Source organism: Tympanuchus pallidicinctus, unplaced genomic scaffold (genome assembly GCF_026119805.1).
Source record: "Tympanuchus pallidicinctus isolate F22 unplaced genomic scaffold, pur_lepc_1.0 scaffold31, whole genome shotgun sequence".
Classification (NCBI taxonomy): domain Eukaryota; kingdom Metazoa; phylum Chordata; class Aves; order Galliformes; family Phasianidae; genus Tympanuchus; species Tympanuchus pallidicinctus.
The window spans coordinates 10,098,939-10,121,245 of record NW_026294749.1 but is presented as its reverse complement, the minus strand read 5'-3'; the positions used below and the strand labels follow the sequence as shown (position 1 = coordinate 10,121,245).

Sequence of the window (22,307 nt, the reverse complement as noted above, 5' to 3'; positions counted from 1 at the left end):
GAGGTATCCAGGAACAGGGCAGATGTGGCACTGAGGACCGCGCCCAGCTCGGGCGGGGCCCACCGAGGCGGCAGGTGAGCGGCGCGAACTCGGGGCGGGAACGGCCGTTTGCCGCCGGCGCCGCCGCGCGGCCTCCCCCGGCGGTCGGGCCATTAGGGCGGCCGTTCGGACGGCCCCGCCCTGCCGAGCGCCCCCCTGCGGCCCGGCGGGCGGCGCGGCGCGGGGCGGTGTCGGCGGGCGGACGGCGCGGTGCCTCCGGGCTGCTTGTCACCGCTGCTGGGGATGCGGCATGGCCGAGACGCCCGCAGCCCCGCATCGCACCACCGGCTCCACATTGTTACACCCGCTGAGCGCGCTGCTCGGCATCCCGTTGGATCAGGTGAGCGGCGCGGAGCTTAGGGAGGGGTTCGGCATTCTTGGTCCCGGAGCGGCCGGGCGGCAGAGAGCTTCCTCTGTTTTTGCGGCGGTATTTTTGCGGCGGTGTCTTTGCGGTGGTGTTTTTGTGGCGGTGCCCCGGCAGGCTGCTGGCTGCTGCCGGGGATGCTGCGGCGCGCGGCGCGAGCTGAGCCGCTGCCAGGAAGTTTGTAACGCGGAGCGAGAGGCTCAGGTGCTTCCCAATGCGTTCCTGCCAGGGGCCGGCCAGCTCGGAGCTGTGTTTGGGGTCGCTGCTGTACAGCGGTCTTTGCTGGCGGCTTGCGAGTGCGTGATGAAACGCAGAGCCTCTGTCCGGAGGTAGGAGAAACGCAGCAGCTCGGTGGTGCGGTAGGTTTGGACCAAACCCTTCGTGGCTCCTGGTTGCTTGTAGGCTGTGCTGACCTCCACACCTTGCGCCGTCCGTGTCCACGCGCACCTGCGCCGTTCCCGTGTGCTTTCAGGGACGAGGAAGTTGAGGCTGGGAGTTGGACGGGGCTTGGCCGAGCTGGAGCTGCCCAGTCTCGGCTCTGGCCGGCTGGGAACAGCAGGCAGAGATGGGAGCTCACCTGCCGTCCCCTGTGAGCAGAGATGCTGAGAGCTGTTTCTTACTGTTGTTTGTTTGCAAAGTTATGCGAGAAACGCAGCATTTCAGAGGTTAAAACCCAAAACGTGCTGATTTTCCTTTTTTCAACAGAAAGCACTAAAGCCGCCAAATGATAAAAGCTTGTGCCTGTCAGTGAGTTCTGCATCATCGTGAGAGGGAATCACTTCGAAGTGTCTGTGCTGTGATCAGCAAACAGGAGCTGTGAATGGCACACATCTGTCCCTCTGGCATATCCACAGCCCCATGGCTGTGCAGGGTTAGGTTAGGCTGGCTGACTCACCAGATAATAAGGACTGGCTGACCTCTAAAGGTCCCTTCCAACACTCAGGATTCTATGATGTTGTAATGACACCGGGCCGACTGCAGGTTTTCCTTCGAGCTCTCAGCACCCTGGCATCTTGCCAGCCAAGTGGCACAAAGGTGATGCTGTTTGTGGGGAAAATTCTCCACGTCTGGTTGTGTGCTGTGTTTGTCCTGGGGACAGCTTGTCCCTGTTGCAGACAGTGGGCACTGGTGCTTGTTTTCCTTGAGGACACACAGTGAGCAGAGGGACTCCCTGCCACTAAGGCGTATGGGGCCATACTGAGTGCCAGAGCTTCCGGAGTTCTGTCTTTGGGTTTCTCTGTGCTCTGAGAGAGGTTCTAATCTATGAGAAAGATCAGAAAAAGCATTGAGCTGAAGGTAGGAAAAACAAAAGTAGTGAGCGTTACCCTTTCAAAGCAAGGTTATGAAAGCTGAAGCCGTGGTAGATGGAAAATGTTTTGTCATCTGTTAAGCAGCTCTTGTGTCACACTGATCAGAGAAAACGGAGGTGAATCTGAAAAATGTCATTTTCCACATGGGTTGTATCCTTCATTTTACAAATGGTGATGTAGGTTTAAAAACCATGCTGAATTCCAGAGGGTGTAATTCATAGCCGCGTGGTCTACCAGGCAGGCTGTGCACGTTTTATTTACTAGGCAGCATACTGCATGAGAACATAGCAATGTTTGCTGCTTGAGATGCTAATAGCATCCCGAAGTCTCAGAGTGCGTTTGCTTGTGTCTTTATCTTTGAATTTAGCATTGAAGTATTATTTTTAAGGCGAGCTATATTCAGTAACAAGATTAATGAGCTTGAAAGAGGATGAAAAGACTCAGTGTTCAATTCATCCTCATCTCCCAGGAAAGCAGACTTTGAAGTTTAGCTGACTTGTATGCTAAAAATATCTGGCTATGTCAATGGCACACCTTCATCAGCATTTAGGAAAAGTGGGGTAGTGGGGTGGGATGGGGAGGAGAAGTGCTGTGAGGCATATTGGTCGTTTTGCTTGTCACATAAACCACAAATCACTAATTGTGGAGCACCATCCCTCCAGCATGTTTATACAGTACTTTTTTCTTTTTTGTCACACGTACCCTAAATCACTGTGATATACAGTAATTAGAGATCAAACTTCTAGCAGTGTAATGCCTCTAAACAAAGTGCATTTTGAATGAATACAATGAAGAAATAAATACTCTATTGCAAGTTATATTAGAAGTCTGTTTAGCGGCACCATTCATCCATGTTTTTACCATGCCTTCCTCAGCTCTAGACATCTCTAGATGTAATTGGGGTTCAAAGGGTGAAGACATTTGATCTCAAAGTTTCGGATCTCAGGGTTGTTTTGCAGTGCAGCCCCTTGATATCCTGGGTTACCTGTTGTCTTGGCAGTAACTGTGTGCTTTGTATCAGCTGCAATACAGCAAACCAGAGCTGCTAGCTGGCCTGGCCCTCACCTGCCTTGGACAGCGTGAAGGCTATTGATTTTCAAGGAGATATGTTAGGTGTTCAAGGAGCATCCCTCAAAAAAACCAGCATATGAACGTTGTGTCATTTTTATGTCAGAGGGTCCTCATTGATGGGGCCTGCCACATTGCCCCACAGGTGAAAAATGTGCATTCAGAAGCAGCACTGGATGCTTTGGCTGCTAGCTGTATGCCATGGTTTGTCCTTTCACTGCTGCATAGTTATGTTTTGGCAGCAGCTTAAATCAAACACTAACTCTTTGAGGGGCTGAAGGGTGCATATCTGAGACTTGAAATAGCTGAAGTATTAGAGAAGTCTTTCTGCCCATTCCTTGGGTTGGAATAACTCAAAGAGTGCTCATGAATTGTGTGGTGGTTTTTATTATTATTTTTACATGTGTGTGTATATATGTACATTTCCTTTAACAAACATCAACAGAAATTCTGATCTCAAAATTGCGGGGTTGCTAAATCTAGCATTTTTTTCAACTTCAACGTTGCTTCTCTACTTCTTGTTTTTTCAGTTAGTCAGAAGGTTTATGAGTCCTGAGCCTCTTTGCATGGCTTTTCTTATTCAGCTTTTGGAGCCTAAAAAGACAAATTTAGCTTTCTAGGAACTCTGCAGACTTAGGCAAGGAACTTTGGGGTTTCTTTAATGGTCTTTTTGGAAACATTAGAAGATGCAGTGCAGAAGAAAAAACTAATTTGTTACAGATTGAGGTAAGATCTGAAGATGGAAGTTCATTGAAAACATAAGTGGGGTTAGTGTCTGATTTTTACTTGAAAAATGGGAATTGGGGGTAACAGCAGCAACTATTCATGTTTGGTATGAACTCTGCTGTATTTTAATTCCTTAATGTCAGTCATTCCGCATTTGAAAATTCATTGTTTTAAATTTGAATTGCAGGGTACTGTCAGATTCACTGCCTCCTTGCTTGACACACCCTCAACTGGAAAAAATGAAGCTGTATAAACCCTAGTTCTTTGAGAAAAATGATATTTGAAATCAGTGAGATATCACACCTTTACAAAGAGGCAGTCCATAGGTTGCCGAAACCAGCTTTGATGTCGATGTAGTTCTGACTTTTCAGCACCCAGATTTTGTAAAACTACAGCTCGTGAGAGAAATGAAGGATGCACCACTCCACCGAGGAACAGAAACGCAGTCTTGTTGACACCGTTTTGGATCCCTCTGTGGTTTTGTAGTGCCCACGGGCTGCCCAGCCTTTTTGTGCTTCAGGAGCAAATCCGCCCTTCTGCTTGTACCTGCTTCTTCTGGCTCTGGGATGCTTGATATCACTGAGTCAGCCCCAGGGTGGAGGCATCAAGCTTTCCAAAGGGCAAGGCTACCTCCAAAGCATTGCTTTCTGTTCAGGTCAGTTATTATTAACAATTGCAACAATACACATTTTCCCCTGCCTTAGAAACATGCGCTGCCATTTTCATTGTGTTCTCACTTGGTTTGGCATCACGGTCTTGGACCACATGGCCGATCTCTTGATACTATGTGTGTAAATATTTCCACATCCCTTCATTCCTTGAAACAAAGTCTGTCCTACTAAGTTTTTCATTTGGCAAGAGGCAAAAGTGCAACTGGAATCAGCTGCCTGCAATTTTCCCCTTTTTAAGCACTTTCCTTCTCATTTGTGTCAAATGATATCTGGAAAAATAAACATTAAGAGCGCTGTATAAAGTTTCCTGAAGCCTTCCCTGTGCATTAATCATGCTTGGAATGATTTAGCAGTGCCCCACAGCTATTTTGAGACAGCTTGAAGTAGTGATGGAGCATCCTAGGCATCGGCATAGAGATCTAGGCAGTGAGCACAGAGCTGGCTCTGTTCTGCAGGGGAGACCCTGGTGCTTGGGATTTGCTGTGTGTTGGCTGGTCTGGCATGGTATTGAGTGTTCTGGCTGCTCCTTGGCTGCTGTTGCAAAGTTAGTGAGTGCAGTTAGTGAGGATGGGCAGCTCTGGATGAAGGCTTGCCAAACTGCAGATGTTGCTGGAGTTCCCTGGGCACTGGACTTAGAATCAGTGCAGAGGTGAATCTGAATTTTTGTACTTATCCAAAACCAAGTGGAGGGTTTGATGTCAGCAAGCTGAGTTTCTCTTGGTGTGAAACAATCCTGTATGTGAGCTGGCAGCAACAGGTGGCCTTCAGGGTACAGAAGCTCGTGTCTCCTGGGTGCTCAGGCAGTCAAGTGAAAGTATTCAGAAGGTTTCCAGGCAGTCAGGCTTGTTCTTAGAATTACAGTCTGATGCATAGATTTTTACTGTCCTCTGCTAACAAGAGTGTTTATGTTAATGTGCAATTAACAAATTGGGAATGAATCCCCCTGCTGTCCTCACTTGACTGTTTTGTACATAAAGTGTATGCTGAGCATCCAGAGAACTGGGTTGCTTTTAGACCAGATGAAGCGCCAGGACAGGCTCCAGGACCCTGCAGTGCTTCAGCTGCTAAAGGGCACATTATGGTTATCCAAAGCTGGGCTCTCCAGATCCTGAGTAATGTGAATGTGAGGTCCTTGGCATTAACTGTGTTGCTCTTCAGATCTACTTCTCTGGGCCTTGTTACTTGCTAACATCAGCACGGCCAACATCTCTGACATGAATTTGATGGTTTCTTCTGGGTACTGCACTGGTCAGGCTTGTTTGGTTACTTTTGGGTGGAATTCAGCCTGCTCCATATCAGGTCAGTCTGCTGCAGCTCTGCAAACAGGCAGAATTGCACTTGGAGAAAAATGAGTAAAGGAAAACCCTTCGGCTGATCCCTCCCCAGGGAAAGGTTGGATGTGATCATTATCCCTTTTTACGAGCTTAATTTGGAAAGTTGATTTTCACTGGTCTTTTATTTCCTGGCTTAAGGCGTTTGACACAGCTTTGCAGAGCTGCAAAAAGAAAAATACAAGCAACAAGCAAAGTGTTTTTTTATTTAAACTTCTTTTGGCTGCATACATTATGTTGGATCTGAAATAATCTTCACTGTTTCAAACTTGCCTCATCATAAGAAATTTTCAGGTAAGAAAACATTAATCTTCATGATGTGAGTAAACAAGAACTTGCAAGTGTATTACAGAAACAGAATTGTTTCAAAACTTGAAACATTAATAATTCCTCAGTAGTAGCGCTCCAACATTCCTCTATTAATCATACTAAAAATGCAAATGGAAAATAATTTTTAAATCAAACCTCAAAACAATAACTATTAACTAGACAGATTTACCAGCTTGGGAAGTTTCTGCTATTTTTTTTCTTCTTTTTTTTTTTCTTTTTAAACAGCAGAAATGGTACTGCAATGACTAGAAAGGGTTAATTGATCTGTTTATAGCATGACTTTCACTGTGCTGTCTGCTCCTAGACAAAATAAGTACAAAATATTCGAACAAATCTTCATTCTTGGTTTCCAGAACATCATCTGTCTGCTTCTGGATGTTTTTTGCAGGTGCTGTTTAAGGACTCTAAACACTTGCCTGGTGTTTCTGGGTGGAGGGCTTGTTGGATAATAGGGATTTTGCCAACGTCTGCTGGGTGTGTCCTCTTGTGAATGAACTCTGCACCATAGTGAGTGGGATGCTTCCTGGAAGCATTTAGGCTGTCTGTCTAGATGACTTATTTGAAGGGCAGATATGCCTGAGTGCGTGCATCTGCCTGGTAGATCCTAGACCAAAATGTGACAATCTCAAAGATTTCCAACTTTAAAATTCATTATCAGATTATGTTCTGCAGCCTTCCAGTTCAGTGAGCAAGTCAGGCTGGACAACTGGGAGGGAAAAAGGGGAAAGGAAAATATTCCTTTAGATCAGTTTTTTTGGATTACATGTGCAATAATAAATCAACAGCTATCTCAGGCCAAGAGAACAATTCAGCTGCTGGCTTTCATGCACATTTGCTCCTTCGACAGGCCCAGGGCTTCGGACAAAAGCTCTAGGTCAGCTTGAGCAATTTCTTCATTTGTGGTTTCTTGTTCAAGTGTCGTTTGACGCTGGTATGCAGATAGGGCAGGAATGGGGAAAGCAAGGAGGCAGGGGAAAGAAACCAGGACATTTGAGGACCCCCCGCTCCCAACATTTCTCAGATAATTTCCATTCTCATTTTCATGTGCACACATACCGCTGTGTTTTTTTGCTTGTTTGTTTGTTTTTTCTCCCCAAGTACGGTTGAGCAGAAAAGATTTAATTATTAACTCTTGTGCCTAGCTTAAATGGCATTATAAACTACTGAAAGTAGGTTTTTCCTGTTATCAGTGCAAGGGAGTGTTAAAGAATAGTATAATATTGACTTTGTGTATCTCATGTGTGCGCGGGGAGAGCAGCTTCAGACCACTGCAGGTTTGCAGGAAGTATCTGCACCATCAGGTTTCCAACTTGTAGACCAATGATTTATTTATTTGCAGGAGAGATGTTTTTAGAATTACTTTGTTCACTCAGAAATACTGCTGTTTCTTAGTTTAATTTATCTTACATTTATATCTCTTGCACTACAGGGTTTCTGGAAATGTTTTACAGTGTGTGCTGTAAGGAAGATGAGGAAAAACAAGTGTAGACAAATGATTTGGAGACAGCAACTGGGAACCTAAAGGACTTACTATTTGATTTACATCCAGTTTCTGATGGCACGATGTTTTTACATCCACAGTGAGTTGTAGGCACTGTTAGCGCCCACAGCTGTTTATGCCTTTGTGTCTATGTTTGTGTTCATGCTAATTCCCTTGAGGCAAAAATTTGTGGTCTGTAGTTGCCACAGCAACAATAACACTACACTGTGTTTTTTTTGTTTTTTTTTTTGCCTGTTTTGTACCACTGTGCTTAAAGTGTAAGCATATTGCTGTGGTATGTTGTGAAATATAGTGGACTTCTAAGAGGAAACGTTTGCTTCTCTTTTTATTTGTTGTATGTAACTTTGATGTAGCATTACCTTTCTTGCTGCTTCTCCACTAGGATACTCATTCCTGACTGCAACCCTGCAGTTGCAGAGAAGAAACTGGGCTCAGCAGTTTGGGAAAAGAAAGTGATAGAAAGGTTCTGCTGGTGCTAAACAGCAAATAAAATCAGTTTTAGAACGAGAAATTTGTTCAGGGTAGAAGGGAAATCGTAATGCAATTATGTTTCTGTCTTATAGCTGTACAAGTCAATTGAAGGATGATTGTAGGTATTCTTTGCCATGAAACAAAAATAAAAATGTGAACATAGTAAAAAGGGAAAAAAAATACAAGGTACATTTCTTTTCTTTAACATGCAAAAGCAAAGCAAAGGATCTGGACTGTCTGCGTTAGAAATATGACTGTTAAAAAGGATCATATTGAAAGTATATGTGTGCAGTATAAGGGAAATAGATCTAGGGCTTCTTTCCTTCCATCCCCCAGTATTTCTATGCGTGAGGAGAAAGTCGTGATAATGCTGAAGGCTGCAGATTCAACAGGGATTAAAATGATTTTTCATGCAGTCCAAAATTGGTCATTGAAACTAATTTCAACAGGATGCTGCTGAGGCCAAGAACTTGCCCAGAGCCAGTGAGGACTTGGATGTTTACACAAAAAAACACGAGTATCCAGAGTGAAATACTTAATAGCTTAAGAGGGAAATCTTTTATTTTGCAGGCTGCTTTTAGGGTTTGTCCCCTGTGTGGTGACTGCCTTCTGGCTGACGCCTCTGGATACTGAGCTGCAGCTGTCAGCCCAGAGCGTGGCTGCTGCCATTAGGGGCAGGTGGCTGCCAACTGGGTTGGGAAGTATTGGTGGTAGGTGGGTGATGGGAGCGGATGATCTTGGAGGTCTTTTCCAACTTTGGTCAACCTGTGATTCTGTGTCGAGCATTTCCTCTCAGCTTAGGTCACGCTGCACGTCTTTTACACTGTATTTGTGTTTAATGGTCTGTCTGTTCTCTCTGATGTGGTGAGGCAGGTTTGTGGTGGAGTCTTCCTTCGTCTTTTGATGGGGCTTTGACATGCCAATCATTAGTCTATCATCTAACTGCTTATCAATCACAAATTTGTCATGTGCCGTTACCTCGATTGCTCGACTGTCTCAGTTGGTTTTCCTGTTTTTCTGACTTAGATGGGGGTGAGCCAGGCTTTAAATGAGACTTCAGTGCTTAAATAATTACGAAGAGAAAATTCGTTCCATATCTCCCTCCTCTTTTTTCTTTTTTCTTCTCAAACTCTTTATTTTTTTTTAGTGTGATTACTAATAAGGGCAATATATCAGACTGGTTTAGGAGACCCTAAGTGGCACGTGTGCCTCTGTTTCCTATGTCTAGAATCAGCTCTCTGCAATTACTTTGACTGCTTCTGCATACAGACCTCATTTACTTGCTGTCTGTGTCCTAGCGAGGCTTCAAGCCATCAGTGGGGACTCATGTCCCTGTCATCCCCCTTCAAGGCTCCTTTCCCTTGTCCAGTATAAAGGATATGCTTTGGTGCTTCCCAGCATCAGGCAAACTGATAGAATCATAGAATCGTTCAGGTTGGAAAAGATCTTAAAGATCAAGTCCATACTGTGCTAACACTAACAACCCACTGCTAAATCATGGGAAAAATTTCATTTGTATTTTGAGAGAGCTTCAGTTTGCTTAAAAAAAAAAAAGAAAATCAATCTTGAAATATTTTTTAGAGTGCTTTTGAGATGATCAGGTATTAGTAATACAGAACCTTTTGATAAATGGAAATAGGTTTTGCAAGCTAGCTGTGCATATCATGCACTACACTAGTAGCATTTTTTTAGGCTTTACATGTAAAGGGCTTACTTGAAGGGTAACTTAGAGTTATTTATGTAATTTGCACATCTGTTGAATTTCTTTCCCCCAGCTATGTTCAAGGTTACAGCATTGTTTGAGAAGAGCTGGTTTCAAGATTGTGGAGTCTAGTTGCTGTACTTTTTTTGTGGATGATAAGTTGCTTGTTACTGCTTAATGAGAGCATCACTTGAATAACTCTAAGATGTAGGGGCATCACTTGAATAACTCTAAGATTTTTCCCCCACAGTTTTTCCCCAAAAAATCCTAAGGGGGAAAAGGTGAGGCTGGCTCCTGTTGCCTAATGATTGCTCTCCTTTGCATTGGAAATCAAGTTACGTTTCTTCTATTGCTTACTCATAAGCATAGCAAAAATATAATGCTGTGGGTAAGTAATATAAATGTGGGTGTGGTTGTTGTTTTTTTTTTTTTTTTCTCCTGATATCACAGCTATCTTTGGAAAATTTCAGTCTTAGAAACTGAAGTTCTGCTGAATTATATATATAGAAGTATGGGCCCCTGGTGGGGATGTGTAAAAGGGACAGCATGTTTTTAGTGAGACAAGGATTTTTTTTTTTTTTTTAATGTAGCATAGTGTAAAAGAAGTCAATGAAATATAATTTGTAGCAAAGTCCAAGTTTCTCTTTTTTATTGTTTACATTTCTTACTCATCAATTGACAGTTGCTTATGCTGTGTGTTTTCCTGTTAGTTTTTGTTGTGTTTTGGTTGCTAAGTTTGAAAACTTGAAACTTTTTTTTGGTGTGTGTGTGTGGATGAGAGCCCCTGGAATTCATTCAGGGCACAATGTTTCAGCAAAGCACTAATGATTTCCAGACAGTTTAGTTTAGTGACAGTTGAGATGTTTGACTTGCAGGAAGTCCTGAATGCTTATTACTTTTCAGTTGCTTGTTTTCAATAGTGTTCAAAGTTGAGCACCTAAAATTAGACACGTTCCGAAGTCCAGCTTCCAGAGGGATTTGCTGCAGATGTAAGGTGCTTTATCACAGACATAACTGAACAGCTGGCTTTGTTCTTGTCCTGCATGGTACAAAATTGCAAATTGTGAACAGAAAAAAAGGAAGGGAAGAACAGCCATGACAGGATATTGTAGCTGCGCAAGCTTTGCTGGTGGCTTTTTTTCCTGCCACAATTCTGAAGTGATTAAAAGTAAGTCTGCAGCCCACATCAATGAAGGCCAGACAAACACATTTTATATTAAACACCACAGAGCAATAAGTTCTCCTTTAAACTGTATTATAATTGGGAAGAACAGTATTTTATGACTGAAATCTCGTGACTGTGAAAGCAGATATCTGATAATAGCAGTTCACTGAGGTTTTACACTGCTAATTCTATGCAATCACCATTATAGCAAAGGGCAAATACGATTGTCTTCTTGAATGATAATGATAATAAAAAGGACCATATATAACCTCTTGGAAAAAGACTAAAAAATGAACAAAAAAGCTGTCTAAAAAAATCTAGCTGCCAATAGATTCAGGATATGGAGTAGGAATGGTAGACTGTGCAGGCAACTGCAAAACTTTCAGTTTTCATTGTTTATGGCATGAAGGAGAGTTGCTAACTGCTACGTTTGCAAAGATAATTACCCAAATACAAATTGTGATTTCCCAGTCAAATAAATGGTTTTGACTTGAGATTATTATAAAAAAGGTAGTTCTGTGTATTTTCCCTCCCCTTGTGCCAGGTTCCTTTTTCTTCTCTTGTGCAGAAACTTGACAGTTCTGCAGTGGCACAGATTGACTAGACTAAAAATTTACTCTGTACAAGCGGTTTACTGTTGGTTTAGTTCCATCTTGCCCATCCTGGGGCAGACAGGGAGCAGGTGAGTCCATAGATGGTGGCACTGGAGGAGGGTGGAAAACTCATTCTGCCTTGGGAGTCCAGAACTGAGCAGATTCACTGCAGATTTTGCTGGCTCTTACTGATAGCTTCCCCAAACCCTTGGGTATCCACTTTTGCTGTCGAGGGGATACATGCTGGAAGGTAGCTGGGAATATCTGCAGTACCTCTTTCAGGAAGCGTTGTGGTTCTGCAGGGTCAGAAAGGGTGCAGTGGAACACTGAGGTACACATGTGGCAGGGCTGGAGCATAGGCAGATGAGCAAAGGTCTTCATGTTGGTGTGTGAGTGCCCGTGTTCTGAAGAGATACTTCTTCTTGAGCTCAACTTATAATGTAGAATCCTTAGAATTGAAACCCTTCAAGATTGACCCTTAAAGGTCATCTCTTCCAACTCCCCTGCAATGCAGTGGGACATCCACAGCTAGATCAGGTGGCTCGGAGCTTGGTCCAACCTGGCCTTGAATGTCTCCAGGATGGGGCTTCACACATTTATGAGCAACCTGTTCCAGTGCCCTGCCAACCTCATTATAAAAGACTTTTTTTTCTTTAAGTTTGAAACCATTTCCACTTGTCCTATCACCACAAACTCTGCTCTAGAGTCTGTCCCCTTCTTCCTTGGAGCTCCTGGTTAGATACTGTAAGATCACTATCAGGTCACCTGAGAACTTTCTCTTCTCCTGGCTGAAGAGCCCCCAGCTCTCTCAGCCTGTCCTCCTCGTAGGAGAGGAGTTCCATCCCATGGATCACCTCTGTGGCCCTTCTCTGGACACACTCCAACAGGTCCGTGTCCCTGCAGTACTGAGGACTCCACACGTGGACTTAGCAGCGCAGCAGAGGGGCAGGATTGCTTCCCTTGACCAGCTGGTCACTCATCTTTTGATGCAGCCCGTGGTATTGGGTTGACTTTCTAGGCTGCTAGGGCACACTGCTGGTTCATGTCCTGCTTGCCATTCACCAGTACCCGCAAGTACTTTCTGCAGAGCAGTGCTCTGTTCTTCGATCCCCTGGCTTGTATGGATAATAAAGGTTGCCTGAATGCAGTTGCAAGACCTTGCACTTGGCTTTGTTGGACCTCATGAGGTTCACCTGGGCTCACTGCTCAGGCCTTTCTGCATTCAGCAGAAAGGGACTCAGTTCCCTCTGCATTCCATCAGCAGTTTTCTTCTGTGCTCGTCATCAGAATTTTGCTTCATTTCTTCTGTTAAGTGCTGTTAGGAGTGTTTTGAAGATGCAAAAGACTTAGGGAGGAAAGCAGGAAATGTTGAGGTTTGCAGCACCTGCCTGCAGAAGTAGGAAGCTGGCTGTGTGCAATAACAGCTGTCACAAAAGGACCCTGCTCCCTTAGAACTCTTCCCCACATAACTGGTAGTTGATAGGCTGGTGCATTGTTTTCTCAAGTCTTTTTCAACTCTCTTTCAAGCAATTGAAAAGGGTCTGTGAAAGACCTGCTTCTGAAATGTTGGACCATTTTAAGACATCTTTAAATGGTAAAGCAAAAAGTGAAGCTACAGAAACTGTGGGTCATTTTTGAAAATCTCACCTCTTCCGATAAAGTGGAAGTCCTGTTTCATACTATGGAGACTTCTTTCTCCTGTTAATGCATGGAGTATGCTTCATCTTCCCACATCTGCATTATGCATTTCTATGGCTAAGCTTATTCATCTAGATTATTTTTATGGGCAGTAGAAGGACCTGTGTCAGACTTGTATTTAAGGATTAGATGAGTTGCAACCTCGAACTGCCTTTATTTCCCACTAATAATGAAGGAAATTGTGATGGGGCAACTCCAACAGCAACATCAGTGCTTGGAAACATAAATTCTACTCCTCCCTTGAGCAAAATCCTTTCATGCAGTTTTAGATCATATCTTATGTTTTACATTGCTTTTATGTTAAGTTACTAAGGGCATGGTTTAGATCATTTTAATGCATGGTGTTCCAGATCTTAGATGTGTAAGGGCCTAATGAATTCTTATGTAATACCATTGATAGGTCTAAAAGTCTTAGTCTTTGAGCAAGCCACTTTATTCCAAGGACAATGAGTTTAAATTTAACACAGTGCTGACAGTTTCTGTAGGGAGTGGAGGAATAAGACAGGACAACAGCTTTCTTTTTGTTTAGAATGTCTCATGAAATTGGCATTTTTTTTCCTTTTACAGATGCTTGTTTCTTTCTGTTGCATGTATTCACTGAGATACCATTAAAATAATGTGAACACAACTGCTCAGTTTATTGGTGTGTTCTTCTAAAGACCACAGGCACATTTTTCTATAGAAAAGGAACTGAAAATAGAATTGCATAAACATTACAACAACATAGTGGGGCAAACTGCTTTAGATTTGCCAGTTCCCATTCTGGTGAAAGAGTGCACTGTTTTGGCAGTTCTCACTGAGAAAACAGTACTTACTGACTTGCAGGTAGTAGCAGAACATCATTGCACATAAATGATCACAACGTCAGCATCTGTTCAACATACAGAGTCGTTACAGTTCGGTGTAAGAGTTGTTGACAGCAAGCTCAAGCTGAATTTGGGTCAGGTCCAAGTATTAAATTTATCAGCCATCGAAACTAAGTGTGTGAATGTGTAACTTAGCATGATGATTTAGATTTTTTACTCAGATGCTTTTCTTTTTAGCTTTCTGATGACTCAGGTCTTAATCTGTTCTGAAGCTCTGTTTATGTATCCTACAAGTGATTATTCTGCTGGTGGCTTTGTAGAGGTAATCCAGAAAGAACATCTGTTTCAAGTTTACAGTCTAAATCATGGAAGGATATTTGACCCTGTCAGTAGGAAAAAGCAGAATCTACCCACGAAAACAGCACGACAGTCCAAAATGCAGTTCATTTGGCATATTCCACTTTACCAACTCCATTTTCAGCATACAACATCAGCAAAAAAGCCAGGGCTATAAGAATTTAGTGCTGCTGCTGAAGAGGCTAGTAGTCTGAAATTGATCATGCAAGTGCTCTCTCCTCTCTCATGAGAGCTGTTTTCCTGAGTGCTGTTTGCTTTGCTTCTGCCCCTTCAGAACCTTCCACAGGGCCCACGTGGCACAGATTAGTTGTTTCACTGTAATAATGGAGATTTGAATTTTCAGTAGCTTTATCAATATTGTTCCAGTGTAAATGAGTTTGTCTCCATGCTGTTTGCAATTCACAGTGCCTGGATGAGCACAGAAAACTTAAGATCTTGTACATGGTAGTCAATTCTGATTTCTTCCTGAACGCCTGTTTATGCTGACTCTTGGTGCCCTGAGTTCTGGGCAGAGGAGTGTCACTGTGACCATCCAGGGGAGCTAGATGTTAATTGAATCCCTTTTCTTCATGAAGCCTGAGACAAAATTGTAGCAGTGGGAAACCTGACTTGTTTTCTGTGATATTGCACTCCTTCCCGGGGGGCATTTGTCACTTCCCTGCATAGAGTTAAGTGATCTCTGCAGAGAATATTTGTCCTTAGGATTCATAAAAATAGTCTCGAAGATCAAAATATTTTGGAAAAAAATTCAGTAAGTATCAGATGTCTTTGAGATGATCTGATTAAAGGATATTCCATCTCTCATTCTTAACACACCCATTTCAAATATCACAATCTGGATGTTATGAAATGCTATCAGAACAGCAGGTCTATTATTCAACATCAAAGTGGAAATGTCTCCAACAAAGCGAACTTAAACATGTTTGCCAGGTGCCTTTGATTATATGTGCAAAACAATCTTTTGTACAGAGAAAAAGAAGTTATTGTACTTCTCTAATGCTTGCTTTTTCTTTGCAAGCAAGATATGTTCCTGGAAGATGGGACTGATCTCTAGTGAAGAGGAATATTTTATTATGATACACCCTATTCAAAACATCGTTGTTGGACTTTACAGTCAATGGTTTGACTTGCGAGGGAGTTGCTGTTGCTGTCAGTAGTTTCTATTAATATGCTTCCTTATGCCTTTCCGAGCACTGCAAACAGCTGGTTGGTGATCTGTGCTAAGTTAGTGAGCAGATACTAATTTACAAGATAAAAACCTTGTAGCAGCCTCCTAAACTATTGCTTGCTAGTAAATAGCAGCAAATCCTGAGTATCTTGACTGTGGGCTGTGATGTCCTTTTTATAGTTTGCACACTTTTTGTGTAGCAAATGAGTTGTAGGTTTAAGGCCTCATTGTCTAATATTGCTAGTAAGCACAAAGCCTAGAGTTAACACAAGAGTTATGTTCTTCACTGTCTATAAACTGATGGCAATCTGTATTCTGTGTTGTCTGTTGAAGCTGGCATGGACCTGAATGCCAGCTGGGAATATTCTGGCAGCCTGGCTGTGTTTTAACTCCCTTGCACCTCTGTGAACATGTATGAGTGTGCAACATGCCTACATATGCCCAAAGGCTGTGTGTTGCAGGGGATGCATCAGCACCTTGTCCTCAAATGAATGACAGTTTAGTAGTGTTTTGTTTTTTGAATAGATTTCTACAGTGAATGAGATGCAATTCAAATTTATAGCATCAGTAAGATTTTCACATAGAGAAGACTGGCCATTTTGGGTAAAGAACTTAGTTGCCATTTGGAATTGGGAAAGAGTGATGTGGTCTGTTTGTTACATTCTCCTAGATTTTGGGAAAGTGAGATCAGATTTTCTGTAAGTATAAGGAAGGAAAAAAGTAGCAAAGAAAAAGCAAAGTATTTTGGTGGCCAGAACGGAATAGAGGATGTTTCTTCCAGATACTTAACTATAAGGAAAATGTTAAAAGCCCTGAAATAATGGACTACATGCTTAAGCTTACTTATTTTTTCTTCCCAGAGTGTTATCTAGTAACCCTCAAACATCTATTACCACTTTGTTAAAGAGGGAGATTTGCAGATGCAGGGATTGTGGGATGAGTGGAATTAAACTTCCTGAGGAGAGTGACTACCCTGAACTGTGGTTAGCAGTAACCCAGACTATATTAGTCATGATTTACTACAAGGGTGTAAAGCCAGATTTGGCCTTCTGCCACATTTTCTGTTTCATTACCCAAGAATCTGTAGCTAAGAACTTGCTATTTTATTCTTTTAAGATTTCAGGTTGATTTTTCTGTTTGTTTGTTTTTGTTTTTTTGTTGTTTTGGGTTTTTTTTTTGCTTTTTTTTAAATTCCACAATCAATTCCCAGCATGCCAAACTGTTCATCATCTACCTGTCTCCTTCAGGAGCAGAGGTATAGCAGGCTTTTATTTCCCATCCCCCTGAGCCTAGTTTACTCTCACAGCAAAAGCAACCATTTGACCATAAGCCAAAGTTTGGTGGGTTATTCAGCTGACCAACTAACAAACTTGTGGTTTCCTGGAGTATCTGATATCATAGAAGAGTAAAGAGCTGTGGGTCTTTTTGTCCCAGCTATGTGGGACAAAGAGTCAGACAGTGAATTTCTGCTAAATTAGGTTTTAGTGATATTTCCTTAAGCAATATATCTAGAGTATCCATTGCCATCCTCCAGCACCAGTTCAATAGGAAATCTGCCCGTTTGAAGATCTTTGACAAATGTCTTGAGAATCGTGTGGCAACCAGGCATACTCACCATTCAGAAAATGACAGGGAACAAGGTTATGGCAAGAGGCCTCGTAATGCCCATGGTCTTGCAAAAAACAAGGAGGAGCCCATAGAGGTGGTTCCTCCACCAAGTGTTATGAGCTCCAGGCATGCTGGATGCCCACAGAACAGCCTGGAGACAAGGCATGCCAACCAGTCAGAGAAGGCTGAGAGGTACAGACACTGCCATCATTCAGGGAATGGCATAAGACACAGATATGGCTACTGTTGTTCACCCAGCATTAGGAAGCACAGTTATGGCCACCATTCAGATAATGATGTGAGGCTCATGCATGGTTTTCAAGCAGAGGGTAGATGATGGCATGGGACAGTATCTGTGTCCAAATCTTTCTCTCTGCATAGCAAAGTGGCACAGGGAAGCCATTTTCTACAAAGGGGCCTCTAGTTCCTCTCAATCCTTTTTGTTTTTCACATGAAGTTATCTGTCACAGCACAGAACCCCCACGGCCAGCCAGGTTTGGTTACACCCATCGACTGCTGTCCTTCTGGCCTCTGGGCATCACGATGGATGCAGCTGCCTTTGTTTTGCCCTTCACTGAATGGGTGGTCAGGCACTGAAACAAGATCCTCAGAGCAGTGGTTGTGGCAGCAAGCCTTTGCAGTTCAGGAGATGTGTGGGCAACACTCTTAGGAATAGTTTTTGAGTATTTTGTCTTCCCATGTATAGGAATGAGTTTAACTAAATGGTCCTTGTTTGTCTCTTTCCTCCTGTAGAAGTTCTGTGTTATTGTGAATTTTTTTTAACAAACAACAGTTATCATCACTCCAGTTGAGCTGAAACTGTTCCACACTTTGTCTGTCCAAAACTGGACATGCCTACTTCTGTATTTCAAGGCTGCCTTTAGCTAGCTTAGACTGAGATTTAAGACTTTCATCTGTTAGTGCTGGATACTGTGACAAGATAGGCTTTATGTCCTCTAAAGTTTTATTACAGGAAATGAATATATTATCCACTTTGTCAATGTCATGTGTTCTGATTTCCAATTTTATTGCATCTTACTCACTGGATCATGAAAAAAAAGAATTGTGTAAAAGGCAAAGAAGTTGATGTGGCAAGTTGTTTTATTTTTTTCTTGACAGTGTTGAGTATATGTCATTAGATAAAACATGGGCTAGGTGATTTATCATGATGAGTTGTTGTGAGAAGTGTTAATTCCCATGTGGTTTATTTTCTGTTTCTATATTATTGTTGTTTGGACGCCATTCATTAAAGTTCAGAAGTCCTCAATTTGCTGTTTACAAATTGTTTTTAGCAACAGTGAAAGTAACCAATAGTGAGTAGTATAAAATCTTTCCTATTTGGAAAAGGGAGGAAAGTGTGACTCATAATTTGTTTGTGATCCATTGCAAGCTTTCTTAAACTGTCAGGAATATATTCACTTCAGCATCTTAAATGTGTATAGTGAAGAATAGGATGCGTTTTGAATGGAGTGTGGTAAAGTCACTGTCAAGTGAACCAGCAGTGTTCATGTCTGTGTGTGAGTGCAAGTGTTACAGTGCCATGTATAAATAGCTGAATAGAGATGGCAGTCAGATGAAAAGCTATCACTGTTGTTCTATGGGATCATAGATCAGATCTAGAGCTAGGTTCAGAGCTCAGTTTTAAACGAGGAATTATGCCTTCCAGACAGATTGAGTATTCACAGCACTTAGAGTAGAAAGTTAACTAAAAGTCAGTCTTGCAGTGCTGTACCTTTCAGGGAGCTCTGTGCTGCTAAATTTGATCTTCAGACTGAACCTGGTGCAAATCAGAAGTCATGATGGTGCCTTTGTTTTCTGAGTGTAATGTCCAGGTGGAGATGTACAGAAACTATTCCTCCACGCTCACATTTATTTATAATTTATTTTCCTCAACAGATATCAAACAGCAGTTTTATCAGTAGTTGGTATATTTGCTCGGCTTTCATCTTGCTTTCTCCAGAAGCGTTATGACTCCTTGGCATACCTTCAGTTTGATTCTGTGTTTCTGCTATATTGTGTTTGAAGATCTGGAGCTGGCCTATTTGTGTTAGGCATCCTATTACATGCTTTACAAGGAGATGGAGCTGCAAACCAAGTGTAGATGATAGTTATTTTGTGGAAGATAATCCAGAAGAGTATAATTAGTGATAGGACCAGGGGGAATGGCTTCAAGCTACGGCAGGGGAGATTCAGGCTGGACATGAGGAAGTATTGCTTTTCAGAAAGGGTGGTCAGGCGCTGGAATGGATGCCCAGGGAGGTGGTGGAGTCACCGACCCTGGGGGTGTTCAAGGAAAGGCTGGATGTTGTGTTGAGGGACATGGTTTAGTGGGAGCTATTGGTGAACGGTTGGACTGGGTGAGCTTTTAGGTCTTTTCCAACCTTGGTGATTCTATGATTCTATGATTCTATGATAATTAAAAATAAATAAATAAATCTGCAAGCCTTAATGGTAGACAATCAAATGCAGCATGTTGTATTTTGGGGCATGGCTGCCTGCCAGAATAATGTGGACCTGGAGGGAAGAAAACTGCAGAAGCACTGTGGTTGCTGCAGCTCGGAAGGAAGGGTAAAAGCAAAGCATGCATATTCTAAGCCCATGAGTGAAAGTCTTTTCTTTCTGCGTTTTATATTGCTTTTTTATTTTTTTGTATCTTGGGTTTGATCTCCTGAGCAATGCATTGGGTGCAGCCTTCTCACTTCCCTTATGCTGTTGTGGTATGTCATGTAACGTTCAAATGGCATTCAGGAATTACGGTACATTTTTATGTCTCTGACAACATCACAGTGACTTACGAATCCTGACATGTTAAACTTTTTATTTATTTATTTATTTTTAAAATCAGATCTAGAAAGGTTTATCTTTATTTTTTTCTTTCTAAATTGGATCTGTAACTTTTAATGGTATGTTGTAACCATTCCTCTGTAAGCTACGTCCTGGCTAAATTCAGTTTAAAAATGTAACTGAGCACCAGTATTTTGAGATAGTTACTGGCTGAATATATTAGGCAATTGATGTTCAGCTGCTCTGCGGAGAAAACATTGTAAGCAGAATGAAATTTAAGGCAAGGGTTTCCTTTTCCTTTTACCCTGGTACAGGGATTTAATTCAACTCCAGCTAAAGCAGTGCAGGAAAGAAATTTTCTTGGTGAATTTTCACACCAAGGTGAAGATACAGTGCCATGGTTGGTGTACCCCTGGAATCCAAGTAGCCCAGGTAGCGCATGCTCTGAGGAAGCAGCAGTGCAGGGTAGTAGCAGGGTTTGTACACAAGGCTGCCATGCTGTAGGCACTTCATGTTAGCTTGTGATGAAATTGCTGTTGCTTGCTTTCTGCTGCTGCTGTGGTTACCTGTCATATAAACTATACAAATGCTGACACAAGTCTGTCTGCCATGGAATCTCACACTGAATTTAGCAGCATATATGAACCTCTGAATCCCAGCATCTTTAACATCTCAGACTGAACATGCAACAAGTAGATAAAAATAAAAAAAGAAAGTATTGGTTATCTTGATGCTTTTTTCATGATGTAAAGCTTACATGAACAATGTTGCACAGAAGGGAATATTGCCTTTTAAACAATTGGCCACAGCATGTTTCTGGATCTGTTTGGTCTTTCTTTCTTTCTTTCTTTCTCTATAGTGAATGAGAGGGGCTCTGCATGCCATGAAGTTGAGCTTCCCTGGATGTACTAGTATAACTATAAGTGGGAGCAGACTGAGGCAAACTTAAGGTTCACTGAGTTTTCATTTGGATGCATCCATCAGTCTTGGAAACTTACATAGAAAGGATGCAGTCAGAATAACCCTGTAGAGGATGTTCTCGCTACAGCCATTTTTCTGTGGAAGGGGAAGTGGGAAAATTTACTGTTTTGAATGCACGGTGTTGCAACAGATCAGATGAGAGTTTGGAATTTGTGCCACAGCATTTTGGTTTTGTGTCATTTTGTTTTCTTGTTTTCAGTGTAAGATTTAAAAAGTAAGAACTGTAGCATTCAAGGAAAGCATAATGTACTGTCATGGTAAGACATTCCCAATTCCTTCCTTCAGTTACAGTTCTGTGATATCTTCTGTTTGTAGATGCTGGTAATTTACGAGAACAATTAATAAACAGGTATTATTCCTGCTACAAAGTAAGAAAATTAAGTGTTCAAATTCAAATACATTCAAGTATTTGAATAATTGCATTATTGTATTGCATTGCTGCATTTCCTCCGTTTCAATGATGCAGGCAGTAATGTAGCCAACAAACCTTTTAATGAAAGCGTTTGATTTAACAGCACCATGTTGGATGTTGTTTACCAGAATAAAGCAATCTGAGGGCTGTAGTGTCTTATTAAGCACATTGTAAATGTTTTTGACAAGAAGTCTGGTTGAATCCAACAAGCTCTGGGCAGCCAGCATGTCAGAGCATTTCCAACTGTGATATATCATCCTGTCCTGGACTGAAATCTTTGGGTAATCATCTAATCCAAACAATTGCTAAAATGTTGCAGCTTATTTAGTTTTGCTCATTCTAGGATGACATGCTGATGGAGAGGTCAGAACTAATTTAAAATTGAAAGGACTGTAGCTGAATAAATGAATTTAACTCCATCTGTCTAGGGCCCAGGGTGGAGTTTTGGATGTGGTATCCAAGTCCTCTGCTGCTCTTTTAGAGGCTGCTCCTGAGCTCTATTCTTCCTTTGTCTCTTGTGACTTTTGCTGAAGCAGTCAGAGGGAAGGTGACTGGAAGAAAACAGCTCGGTGTCAGCATTACTCTGAGGACACTACAGCTTTTGCTTGTCCTTGTGCCTGACAGGAACTGCTTGTCCTCTACGTGTCCCTGTCCTGTTGCTCCTGCTGCCATCATTAGCTCTTTACAACTGCTTCCTAGGTACATCAGAGACTTGCAGCAGCAGCAGAACAATGAAGAAGCATTTTACTTTAGCTATCTGCGTGGTGGTAGAGCAAAGTTGTTTTTTTTTTGCATTCTTGAACTTTGGAAAAAAATGGCACATTGAAAAGCCTCCTTGGAGGATGCTGTGCTGTGGAGCTTTTCAGCTAGCCAACAAAGCTGACCAGATACTGCTTGCAGAAGTGTTTCCCATCAAACCTGCTATACGGCCTTGTTTTGGGGCTTGTGGAGAAAGTCAGGCACAGAGGCAGTAATTCAGAGCACTGATCTGCTTTCTGGCCTCTGCCTTGCACAAGGAAGACAGAGAGGAGTGGATGTCCTCTGCACCTGAACTGTGCTGGTGACCGAGCTGCAGCTTGCTCTTTCTTTGAGTTTTCAGATGGCTCTGCTTTTGTTTATTCTCTTCTTTTGTTGGCCAAGGAAGGTTACCACTTGGACTCACAAATGAGAATTCGGAGAAACAAACAAAAGATTCGTTTCTCTCCCTTTTCCCCTTCCCAAG

The 22,307-nt window shown here is 42.3% G+C and overlaps 1 protein-coding gene across 2 annotated transcripts in view; it reads left to right on the top strand.

Moving 5' to 3' along the window:
- Nucleotides 1-219: 219 nt before the first annotated feature.
- Nucleotides 220-22,307, top strand: part of MBOAT1 (membrane bound O-acyltransferase domain containing 1) — a 58,733-nt gene continuing 36,645 nt past the window's right edge. The window contains exons 1-2 of one of the 2 annotated variants that reach the window (XM_052697958.1): nucleotides 312-379; nucleotides 7,269-7,419. Coding sequence is in view for 1 of the 2 variants with exons in the window: in XM_052697957.1 (XP_052553917.1) it covers nucleotides 290-379 (90 nt within the window). In the remaining variant the exon portion in view is untranslated. Of the gene's footprint in view, nucleotides 380-7,268; nucleotides 7,420-22,307 lie in introns of both variants that reach the window. The other variant, XM_052697957.1, reaches the window with a different exon arrangement.